The sequence below is a fragment of the Mercenaria mercenaria genome, chromosome 17, assembly GCF_021730395.1.
Source record: "Mercenaria mercenaria strain notata chromosome 17, MADL_Memer_1, whole genome shotgun sequence".
NCBI lineage: Eukaryota > Metazoa > Mollusca > Bivalvia > Venerida > Veneridae > Mercenaria > Mercenaria mercenaria.
In genome coordinates, this window is record NC_069377.1 from 17,798,798 (window position 1) to 17,811,564 (window position 12,767).

A 12,767-nucleotide genomic window follows, 5' to 3' on the forward strand; every position below is an offset into this window, starting at 1 on the left:
AAATTCTGTTTTGGATTACTTTCACATTGAAATTCATATACAATTTCATTTCAAAATGATGTTTGAAAGTTTGATTTATAGTTAATAGACTTATCTTCCGAATCGGAATCGGTAAGTATTTATATAAAAAAAACAACCCTCAAACTGAATAACACTACAAAAATAACGGATCGTAAAATTTCTGAAAGTGCAAAAAGATCGCTGAGATCGAGACTCGTAACCGACTACAATATTCTTGTGCTAAAAATTAAAATGTTTTTAAGATAATATTACGTAATATTTTAATGATCAAACGTCGGTACATCACGGGTGACTTCCGCTGCAATTAACTCTTGGGGTGTCATAAAATATTTGAAAGCCGCGGTCCTTCTGTTTTGATTAACACTTCCCGTTATGTAAGGCCATAAATTCCAAGCCATCGTATACACAAATTGTTGTTTAGGGGAAATCTGCATGTATCACGCGTGACCTTCATGACCTAACACATTTAAAAATACTTTGATGTTAAATGGTTGTTATTTTTAGAACGAGGAAAGCCCGCGAACCGTCCAGTTGCAAGCAGTTTTCTCAGTAATTTTCCATGACGTAGCGTCGTGCACATGTAGGAAAAAACCCTTTCTTTGCAAAGTACTCGATAAATTTAAATAGTAACCACATGATCTTGTACGTAAATAATGATGACGAAATCCCATATTTTGAGTTAGTAAACATCCGGAATTTGTTTCTTTAGGAAAAGAACGAAAATAAAGCGATTGATTATGAGACACGGGATAAAACGATTCTGTTCAAATGGCCGTTAATCGGTATAATACGTTTCTATCGGGAACCGATAGACTCGGGTCAATACGTTTCTGTTCGGTAATCGATAGATACGGTGATAAACGTATCGATGTGGTAAAGGGTTAAGAAAGTAATTTTTGTAATAATGGAAGTAATTAGTGACGTATTTTAATCACGTGACGTCTGAACTTAGTAGCACATATATTTTTTATAAGTAGCACGTATTATTTATAGGAGCCTACGGAGGTATGGTGTACCCAAAGGAGCAGTTTTATGCCCTGACTTATTTGTTTTGCTATGGTGCTTACCATATGTTATATATTTTAGCTTCTTCCGCCAGACGATTTTACCTGGTGATGTCATAACCCGGAAGTACAATGCCCAAGGTTTACTTGTCTTCACTCGCCTGGATGTGATATTCCCAGCGCAGAGCTGTCGTCCCATGGTTGTGCCGTAAACCGCAAAGACGCTGATTTTTGTTATCCTCTGAAGTCAGCTCAGGGATGCAATCACCTACCACCATAGGGTGCCAAAACGGAATCAACGTATTCACGGTTTAAAGGGACTTGATTTACAGATACGTTTATATATTGTTTGTGCTACTTAAAGTTCGCAATTAAATTAAAGAACTGTGTCACGTCACTTTAAAATGGAACTGTAAGAACTTTGTATCTGGTGATAATGAACTTTGATTTTTTTTTCTTTCTTTCTTATAATCAGTTTTTTTTTCATATCATCTATTCATTGTTAATAATCATCTTATGTAAATAAATTTGTAAATATTGTAAAGGGTGTTGATTTGTTTTGATGGTTACTGTCGCCGGTACGGCCTTTCCTGTCGGACATAATTTGAACAATCTTGTAAGAGATCCACTAGGCAATGCTACATACAAAATATCAAAAGCCTAGGCCTTGCAATTTCAGGCAAGAAGATTTTAAAAAAAATTTCCTATACAAGTCTGTAAAACTAGAGACCCCCGGGACAGGGCCTAATTTCACCCCTGGGTTATTATTTGAACAATTTTGGTAGAGGACCACAAGGCAATGCTACATACCAAATATCAAAGGCCTAGGTCTTGTTGGTTTAGACAAGAAGATTTTTAAAGTTTTTTCCTATATACAGTAAGTCTATGCAAAACTTGTGCTCCCCAGGGCGGGGCCTCATTTCACCGCAGGGGCACAATTCGAACAATCTTCATAGAGGACCATTAGTTGATATCACATGCCAAATATCAAGGCTCTACGCCTTGCGGTTCGGACAAGAAGATTTCTAAAGTTTTCCCATTTGGTTGCCATGGCAACGAGAGTTCTGCATGGAATTCAATTCTTTGAACAACTGTGAAAGGGGGCCATCCAAGAATCATTTCTGTCAAGTTTGGTGTAATTCTGCCAAGTGGTTTTCAAGAAAAAGATTTTATTAGAAAATTTTGACAGACTTATGACACACGATGGACATTGAGCGGTCACAAAAGCTCGCCATGATTTTTTTGCATTTGACCTGACACCTTTCCGTCCCACTCACTAAAAAGTAGCTTTTGGCGCAACGCTCTAGACCCACTGTGTGAAGATTTAGTAAGTTATCCTGACCTTGAACTTGACTCCAATGACCACATACAATCCCAAACTTGATTTTTATGCTCCCCAAAGGGGGAGCATATAATCGCCACCTTGTCCGTCCATGCGTCCATCCGTCACACTTTTTGTCCAGAGCATAACTCGAAAAGTGTTGAAGTATCTTAGTAGTGTCTTCACACAATGATAGAGCTCATTGAGAGGAAGTGCAGTGATAAGGAACCATAACTCTAATTGGTCCCGTTTTTGAATTATCTTCCTTTTTGTAAAAAAACTTGTACGGAGCCTAAGTCCAAAACTATGAAAGGGATTGACTTGATACTTCACACATTGCTAGAGGTCAGTGAGAGGAAGTACAGTGTCGGGATTGACTTGATACTTCACACATTGCTAGAGGTCAGTGAGAGGAAGTACAGTGTTGGGATTGACTTGATACTTCACACATTGATAGAGGTCAGGGAGAGGAAGTATAGTGTCAAAGAACCATAACTCTAATTGACCTCTTTTCACCCCAGGGGCATAATTTGAACAATCTAATTAGAGATCTACAAGGCAATGCTCCATACCAAATATCAAAGGCCTAGGCCTTGAAATTTCAGACAAGAAGATTTTTAAAATATTTCCTTTATAAGTCTATGTAAAACTTGGGACCCCCAGGGTAGGGCTTCTTTTCACCCCAGGGGCATAATTTGAACACTCTTGGAAAATGACCACAACGCAATGCTACAAACCAAATACCAAAAGGCCTAGGTCTTGTGATTTTAGACAAGAAGATTTTTAATGTTTTAGTTTTACAAGTCTGTGTAAAACTTGGGACCCCCTGGGTGGGACTCTTTTCAACTCGGGAGCATAATTTGAATAATCTTTGTAGAGGACCACTAGGCAACACAACATACCAAATATCAAAAGCCTTTCCCTTGCAGTTTCAGACAAAAAGGTTTTTCAATTTTTTTCCTATATAAAACTATGTAAAACTTGGGACCCCCGGGGCAGGGCCTAATTTCACCCCAAGGTAATAATTTGAACAATCTTGATAGAGGACCACAAGGCAATGCTACATACCAAATATCAAAGGCCTAGGTCTTGTGGTTTCAAACAAGTAGTTTTTTTCCTATACAAGTCTAAGTAAAATTTGGGACCCAGGGGTGAGGCCTCTTTTCACCCCAGGGGCATAATTTGAACAATGTTCATAGAGAACCATTAGATGACGTTACATGCCAAATATCTAGGCACTACACCTTGCAGTATTGGACAAGAAGATTTTCAAAGTTTTTCCTTTTGGTTGCAACCAGAATTTGGTATGGAATTCATTTCTTTGAACAATTTTTAAAGAAGACCATCAAAGGAACATCCCTGTGGATTTTCATCAAAATTGGCCTGGTGGTTTAGGAGATGTTGTTTAAAAGAAAGTGCGGACAGACGGCGGACAAATGTGCGCCAGACGGCCGGACGGTGAGCGATCACAACAGTTCACCCTTTGTGCTCAGGTGAGCTAAAAAATTTGTTATGAGCATAATTTGAAAACTATAAGAAGGAATGACTTGATACTTCACACAAATATAGAGACCACTGAAAGGAGGTGCAATAACTAGAACCTATGAGTCTAGCTGATCCTATTTTTGAATTATCTCCCTTTATGTAAAAAAATTGTCCAGAGCCTAAGTCCAAAACTATAGAAGGGATTGACTTGATACTGTAAATATGGATAGAGGTCAGTTAGAGGATGTGCAATATCAAAGAACCATAATTCAAGCTGACCCCATTTTTGAATTATGTCCCCATATGTGAAAAAACCTTGTCCAGAGCATAACTTGGAAACTATATCAAGGATTAACTTAGTACTTTACATATTGATTGAAATCAGTGAGAGGGAGTGCATTTTCAAGGAACAATAATTCTAGCCAAAGAGCTATAAAAATATATAGATCAGCAACTTGAAAGGCATATACAGCAAATCCCGCCAACATCACGTGGGAACTGAATGAGATCTCATTTTACCAGTGTATGAAACAGACAACAGAAAAATAAAAATTTGTGTCGTGAAAACTTTCTATCGGATCATTTGTTTATAACAATAATGGTGTCTTTTTAATGTTATTAGTATTTTCTACATGTGGAAAGAATGAATTTATGACTGGAAGTCTGAGAAATCAACAGCTGTCGTTTGAAAATTGGACCCGATTCGGTTTATTACGTGCCGGCCGTATCGTCACTGTAATACTTTAATAAGCGTCTGTTATCACTTGTCAGCAAACGCATCAATAAGATAACGCGCTGACACAAGCTTACGTGAGATTATCTCCTGTTGCCATTCTGTGTATTTTATACTTCTTTGCTCTAATTTACCCAGTTTTTGAATTATCTCCCTTTATGTTTAAAAAATGTTTCCAGTGTATTACTTGAAAAGTGTATATATGATTGATTCAATATTTCACACATTTACAGAGATCAGTGAGAGGAAGTGCAGTAACTAAAAACCATAAATTTAGCTGGCCTCATTTTTTTTAATTACCTCCCTTTGTCTTAAAACTTTGTCTAGAGCATCTCTCTTTAACTATAAGAGAAACTTATATCAAACTTAAAATTCTTATAGAACACATTGAGGGGGAGTGCAGTAACTAAGACATAACTCCACATGACCCTGTTTTTCAATTGCCCCTGTTTTAGATATTTGCTTCAGGGAGCATCCACCGGTGTTACCAATCGCCTTGTTCTATAAGCTACCTTAAGCCAAGTTTAACATCAATGCAAACTGAAGTTACTGAGTGGAAAATATTTTTTCTATTTTTAGTAATAGCGACCTTGACCATGACCCAAATGATCCCAAATGCAATCCCAACCTTCAACTCCTTACCATCTATCTACTGGCCAAGTTTGGTGTCTATAGCTTGTTCCAAACTAAAGTTTTTGCGGAAACCAAGTCTGACACCCGCACACCTGTCTGCCCACCCATCCAATGACATACCCCAATTTAATAACTGGTTGACCCAAATAACCCCAAATGCAATCCTAAATTGTGCACAAACCAAGTTTGACGCACTCCCCCCCCCCCCCCCCCCCCCCCCCTCACGCAACAACATACCTAATAACCGGTTTTCTACGAAAACCTGGTTAAAAAAAGGCAACAAAACAGCCAGTCAAACTTTTAACACTCAATCATACATACTCGTCTTTGTGTCTTCCATGTTCATCTCTTTCATAGCTCTAATATGATCTGAAAGAAACAACACATTAAATTGTATAAAGTTGAAAAACTAAATATTTACTTACTACTCCCGCACGATAATTTAAACGACAGCATAAATATCTATATTATTGTTTGATTATTATGGTTCTCATGCACTGAACTCAAAAAGGTTGTCAGTGCATACTGTAATGTTTTACAAAAAATATTTTCTGTATTGAAACGTTTTAATGAAGAAAAATCATAATTATCAAGCATGTATTGTTTGAGTTATCGTGCGGGAATTATACTTTAGCAATTCATTGTACAAACAAGATGCCAGAAAGGTGTCAAGTTCATCACTTGAGCAGATTTCTTATGAAAACCCTTAGTTTGTGACAATTCTAGTGACAATATAAACACCTGAAGAGGAATTTTACCATCTGACATTGCTTCCGGTTAAATTTGCTGAATATTCCTGAAATTTTACATTTTAAAGGTTTTATGTTTAATTTCATAATCTTCAGTAACAAACAACTAAGATTCAACACCTCATTGGTTACATGTACTACAAATCCTGTACAATAATTCAGTGGACCGTCGGGAAACCCTGCCCCTCAAGGTCAAATAAAACAAACAATATAAAGTATCAATGACACTCAAAAACGTGTCCAAACAGTGTACTAGAAGATAATGCAAAGAAATTTTCAGGACAAGTATTTGATACCGTACGACGCTCATATTTATACAAAATACATATTCATCAATCAAGAATATGTCAGTGTAAACTAGAACTGTCACAGGAGTGATGAATACCCCCACAATACGGTCTTGTCACAGAAGAATGGCAACCATAAGAATGACATGGCCAAAAGAAGGTGCAATTTAAATTGAACTTGACCTGTATTTGATGCTGACTTCAAATCACTTGCCCCTCATCGATGTGGGTTCGAGCCTCACTCGGGGCTTTGAATTCTTCATGTGAGGAAGCCATCCAGCTGGCTTACGGAAGGTCGGTGGTTCTACCCAGGTGCCCGCTCGTGATGAAATAATGCACGGAGGGGCAACAGGGGTCTTCCTCCACCATCAAAGCTGGAAAGTCGCCAGTTGACCTATCATTGTGTCGGTGCGACGTTAAACCCCCCCCCCCCCTACCTGTATTTGATGATGTTACACCTGTGTACCAAAATTTATCTAAATCTGTCAAGCCTTTCATGATTTATTGTCCGGAAACCATAAGTTTGGCAAATTTTAAGTTGGAAAGGGGCCATAACTACATAAAACAAGAGGACCATGATGGTCCTGAATCGCTCACCTCTTCCCACATGACCAAGTTTTGAGTATGCCGTCGTTTTTTCTATTATTTGACATAGTGACCTAGTTTTTGAGCTCATGTGACCCAGTTTTGAACTTGACCTAGATATTATCAAGATAAAAACTCTGACCAATTTTCAAGAAGATCCATTGAAAAATATGGTCTCTAGAGAGGTCACAAGGTTTTTCTATTATTTGATCTATTGACCTAGTTTTCGAAGGTACGTGACCCTGTTTTGAATTTTACCTAGATATCATCAAGGTGAACATTCTCACTAATTTTCATGAAGATCTCATTCTAGAGAGGTCACAAGGTTTTTCTATTTTTATACCTACTGGCCTAGTTTTTGACCGCATGTGACCCAGTTTCGAAACTGACCTAGATATCATCAAGGTGAACATTCAGATCAATTTTCATGAAGATCCATTGAAAAATATGGCCTCTAGAGAGGTCAAAAGATTTTAATAATTTTAGACCTACTGACCTAGTTTTTGACCGCAGTTGACCCAATTTCAAACTTGACCTAGATATCATCAAGATGAACATTCAGCCCAACTTTCATACAGATCCCATGAAAAGTATGGCCTCTAGAGAGGTCACAAGGTTTTTTTATTATTTGACCTACTGACCTAGTTGTTTAAGGTACGTGACCCAGTTTCAAACTTGACCTAGATATTATCAAGGTGAACATCTGACCAATTTTTATGAAGATCCATTCATCAGTATGGCCTCTAGAGAGGTCACAAGGTTTTTCTATTTTTAGACCTACTGACCTAGTTTTTGACCGCACATGGCCCTGTTTCGAACTTGACCTAGAAATCATCAAGATAAACATTCAGACCAACTTTCATACAGATCCCATGAAAAATATGGCCTTTAGAGAGGTCACAAGGTTTTTCTATTATTTGACCTACTGACCTAGTTTTTGATGGCACGTGATCCACTTTTGAAATTGACCTAGATATCATTAAGATGAACATTCAGACCAACTTTCATACAGATCCCATGAAAAATATGGCCTCTAGAGAGGTCACAAGGTTTTTCTATTATTTGACCTACTGACCTAGTTTTTGAAGGCACGTGACCCACTTTCGAACTTGACCTAGATATCATCAAGGTGAATCTTCTGACCAATTTTCATGAAGATCTCCTGAAATATATGGCCTCTAGAAAGGTCAAAAGGTTTTTCTATTTTTAGACCTACTGACCTAGTTTTTGACCGCATGTGACCCAGTTTCGAACTTGGCCTAGATATCATCAAGATGAACATTCAGACCAACTTTCATACAGATCCCATGAAAAATGTGGCCTTTAGAGAGGTCACAAGGTTTTTCTATTATTTGACCTACTGACCTAGTTTTTGATGGCACATGACCCAGTTTCGAACTTGACCTAGATATCATCAAGATGAATGTTCTGACCAATTTTCATGAAGATCTTGTGAAATATATGGCCTCTAGAGAGGTCACAAGGTTTTTCTATTTTTAGACCTACTGACCTAGTTTTTGATGGCACGTGACCCAGTTTCGAACTTGACCTAGATATCATCAAGTTGAACATTCTGACCAATTTTCATGAAGATCTTGTGAAATATATGGCCTTTAGAGAGGTCACAAGGTTTTTCTATTTTTAGACCTACTGACCTAGTTTTTGAAGGCACATGACCCAGTTTCGAACTTTACCTAGATATCATCAAGATGAACATTCTGACCAACTTTCATAAAGATCCCATGAAAAATGTGACCTCTAGAGTGGTCACAAGCAAAAGTTTACGGACGGACGGACGCACGCACGGACGGACGCACGGACGGACGACGGACACCGCGCGATCACAAAAGCTCACCTTGTCACTTTGTGACAGGTGAGCTAAAAAATTGGTGGTTTGTAGCCAAAGTCGAACTTTACCTTATTTTATGATGTTACACCTGTGTACCAAAAACATTTAAATCTGTCAAGAACTGTCATTGGAGTTTTTAATGACTCCAGTGGTGGATGAATATTGCACAATAGCTTGAGTCTGTGTTGAAAAATATCAAATAATAAGAGAGGTACAGATAAAGTGTATCAAAGCATTATATAAGTGTAATTCTAAGCAAAAAGGGGGCATAATTCAGGAAATATTGGTGCAAGAGTTATGCACCTTGTGTCATATGATGTGGGTGATGATGTGGAACAATACTTCAAGTCCGCTTTTAAAGGGGCCATAACTCTGGAACACATGATGGGATCTGGCGATAAACTTTTATCATTTATTTTTAGTGTCCTTGCATTTCCAAAGCTGTTCCGAGGATTCTGATTTTTCACCTGAATTTCTAATTTCAATTTGCAGAATATCCTTAATAACACTATAAAAGCATGGTCAGACAAATATGATAAACTCACAGATGCACAATTTGGATTTAAATCTAGGCAAAGTACAACGGACGCAATATTTATTCTTCATAATATCATTCAGATGTACTTGGAAAATCCAAAAAGGTGTACACAGCCTTTATAGATTACAGAAAATGTTTTGACTTAATATATAGAAACGGTTTATGGTACAAGCAAATTCAGGAAGGTATGGATGGTAAACTGTTAAAATTACTGCGGTCAATGTATGACGAGTTCAAATCATGTGTCTGACACATGAATATGCTATCAGATTTCTTCAAAATGCGATGTTGGACTATTCCAGGGGGAGATAACTTCGCCAATCTTGTTTTGTCATTTCATCAATGATCTTGAGACCTGCCTTCAGCAAAATATTTTTTCTGGATTGACACTTGACCAGTTATCAATATTTCTAATTATGTTGCTGATGACTGTGTATTGCTTAGCGATTCAGCAAACGGGTTACAGTTACACTTGAACCAACTAGAGGAGTACTGTAAACAAGAGCTCGTCGAACACGAAATGCCCCCTTGATGCATTCAGTAATTGCACAAGGAACAGAAATTATATGCTCACTGTAAACAAAAGTTCTACCATTCTGGTTTAATCTGACCTTGACCTTTAACCTATTAACCTAACAAGAGATTACAGAGTGATCTTGGTGCCATCCTCTGAGCCATTTTTGAATGTTCCAAATTTCAAGACTAGCTCAAGGTCCAAATCAAGGTCAAATTTCATTTCGGTACAAAACAATGTGTATGTGGTCCAAATTTTTGAAAGCTGTGGCCTGAGAAATGTGAAAGTAGGTCACTAGATCAATTTCAAGGTCAAAGTTCATTTCGGTAGACACAACTATGCATGTGCTTCAAATTTGGAGGCTGTAGCTTGAGAAATGTGAAAGTAGGTAATAGGTAAAAATCAATGTCAAATTTCAATTCAGAAGACAAAAATAAATATGCATGCGGTCTAAATTTGAAGCCTGTAGCTTCAGAAATGTGAAAGTAGGTCACTAGGTCAATCTCAAAATCAAAGTTCATTTCGGTAAACAAAACTTTGCATATGGTTCAAATTTGAAGGCTGTAGCTTGAGAAATGTGAAAGTAGGTCACTAGGTCAAAATCAAGGTCAGATTTTATTTCGGAACACAAAACTATGCATGTGGTCCAAATTTGAAGCCTGTACCTTCAAAAATGTGAAAGTAGGTCACTAGGTCAATAACAAGGTCAAAGTTTTTTTCGGTACACAAACCTATGCATGTGGTAAAAATTTGAAGGCTGTAGCTTGAGAAATGTGAAAGTAGGTCACTAGGTCAAGATCAAGGTCAACTCATGTCAAGGTTCATCTTGTCACTCAAAACTATACATGTGGTCCAAATTTGAATGATGTAAGTTCTGGACATGAAGATTCTAAGTTTTTCCCTATATAAGTCTATATGAACCATGTGACCCCTGGGGCGGGGCCATATTTGACCCTAGAGGGATAATTGAGCAAACTTGGTAGAGAACCACTAGATGATGCTACATTACAAAATATCAAAGCCATAGTCTTTGTGGTTTCGACAAGAAGATTTTCAAAGTTTTTCCCTATATAAGTCTATGTAATCCATGTGACTCCCCAGGGCGGAGCCATATTTGACCCTAGGGGAATAATTTGAACAATCTTAGTAGAGGACCACTAAATGATTTCATATACAAAATATCAAAGCCCTAGGCCCTGTGGTTTTGGACAAGAGGTTTTTCAAAGTTTTTTCCTATATAAGTCTATATAAACCATGTGACCCCTGGGGTGGGGCCATATTTGACCCCAGGGAAATAAACGTAACAATCTTGGTAGAGGACCACTAGATTGTGCTACATACCAAATATCAAAGCCCTAGGCCCTATGGTTTTGGACAAGAAGATCAGAAACCGTTTAACTGTTCCTGGCCAATGTGACCTTGACCTTTGACCTAATGATCTCAAAACCAATAGGGGTCATCTGCTTGTCATGGCCAACCTAACTATCAATTTTCTTGACACTAAGGCCTAAGCGTTCTTGAGTTATTACCGGAAACCATTTTACTGTTCCTGGTCACGGTGGCCTTGACCTTTGACATACTGACCTCAAAATCAATAGGGGTCATCTGCTGGTCATGACCAACCTCCCTATAAACTTTCATGATCCTAGGCCCAAGGGTTCTTGAGTTATCATCCGGAAACCGTTTTACTATTCAGGGTCACTGTGACCTTGACCTTTGACATACAGACCTCAAAATCAATAGGGGTCATCTGATGGTGATGACCAACCTCCCTATCAACTTTCATGATCCTAGGCCCAAGAGTTCTTGAGTCATCATCCGAAAACAGATTGGTCTACATTCATTCCGACCTACCGACCGACCGACATCTGCAAAACAATATACCCCTCCTTCTTTGAAGGGGGGCTAAAAAATGGAGCTTGTGTGTAAATGTCAAAAAAACTAAAATTGTTGTTTTCAGAAAAGGTGGTCAACTTTCTAGAAATGATTCATTCACCTTTAATGGAAATCAAATTGAAATCATTGATAACTTTAATTACTTGGGATTCGTACTCACTTCTGGTGGTGCTTTAAGGAAGGGAATTGATAATTTAGCCGCAAAAGCACTTAAATCTATGTATTCATTGCAATATCTAACAAAAGATATGTGTCTGCCTATTAAGATATCATTTGACCTGTTTGACTCTTTTGTAACATCAATATTGAATTACTGCTCGGAAATCTGGGGCTTCTCTCAAGCGGACAAAATCGAGCGGGTACACCGCAAATTCCTCAAACAGACACTCAATGTGAAAATGTCTACGAATAACCTGGCAATGTATGGCGAGACAGGGAGATATCCCCTCATTATTAATACACAGGTATGAAACATTGCCAGCAGCACAAAATGTGCCCCGCTGAATTACACGTACGACTGACAACAGTAGTATTCAAGATGACTGCGCCCCTCACGATGCCTGCGACACCTTCGAGATGCCTGCAGCACTTAACTTAAAAGTCGGCAGAACGAGAGGATATGCCTTTTCCTGGACATGTATTATATCTCAATTGATCAGATATCATTAAACTTTATAGCAGAGCTACCGGCGCCGCATTACAGTTAAACGTATGAAAAAGAAAATAAATAGAGAGATCTAACTGTGTATACTATCGAGTTGAAAATTCGTGGTACTTTTTGGAATCGGTGTTGTTCTGATTTTTTCAAGTACACTATGCACATAGTAATTAATCAGTAAAGACGTTAGTAGACCCTTACTGTTTACGGTTGACAAAAGCGTCTCGCTTACTGCTTTGAATATTGAATAAAAATGCAAATGAGCGTTTGATAATAAGAAATAAATGCTAAATACATTTTCTACGAAGGAAAAAAGAAATAAAACACAATATTTTCATTTTGAAACGACTTTCGTCACGCTGCCATTACTGAACTTTATTATATACTACTTATGTTTGTCTCATGACGTCATAACTCCACAATGGTGTAGTGGTTAGCGAGTTCGCGTTGTAATCCAGAGGTCGTGAGTTCGAACCTCACCTGGACCAGATTCT

General features: G+C 38.0%; 1 protein-coding gene across 1 annotated transcript in view; it reads right to left on the reverse strand.

Annotated features, from left to right (window-relative positions):
* LOC123536082 (dynein axonemal assembly factor 3-like) overlaps window positions 1–12,767 on the reverse strand; it is a 236,609-nt gene that overhangs the window by 200,181 nt on the left and 23,661 nt on the right. Inside the window, 1 exon segment of the mRNA XM_053529209.1 lies at window positions 5,519–5,566. Within this exon segment, the coding sequence (XP_053385184.1) occupies window positions 5,519–5,566 (48 nt within the window).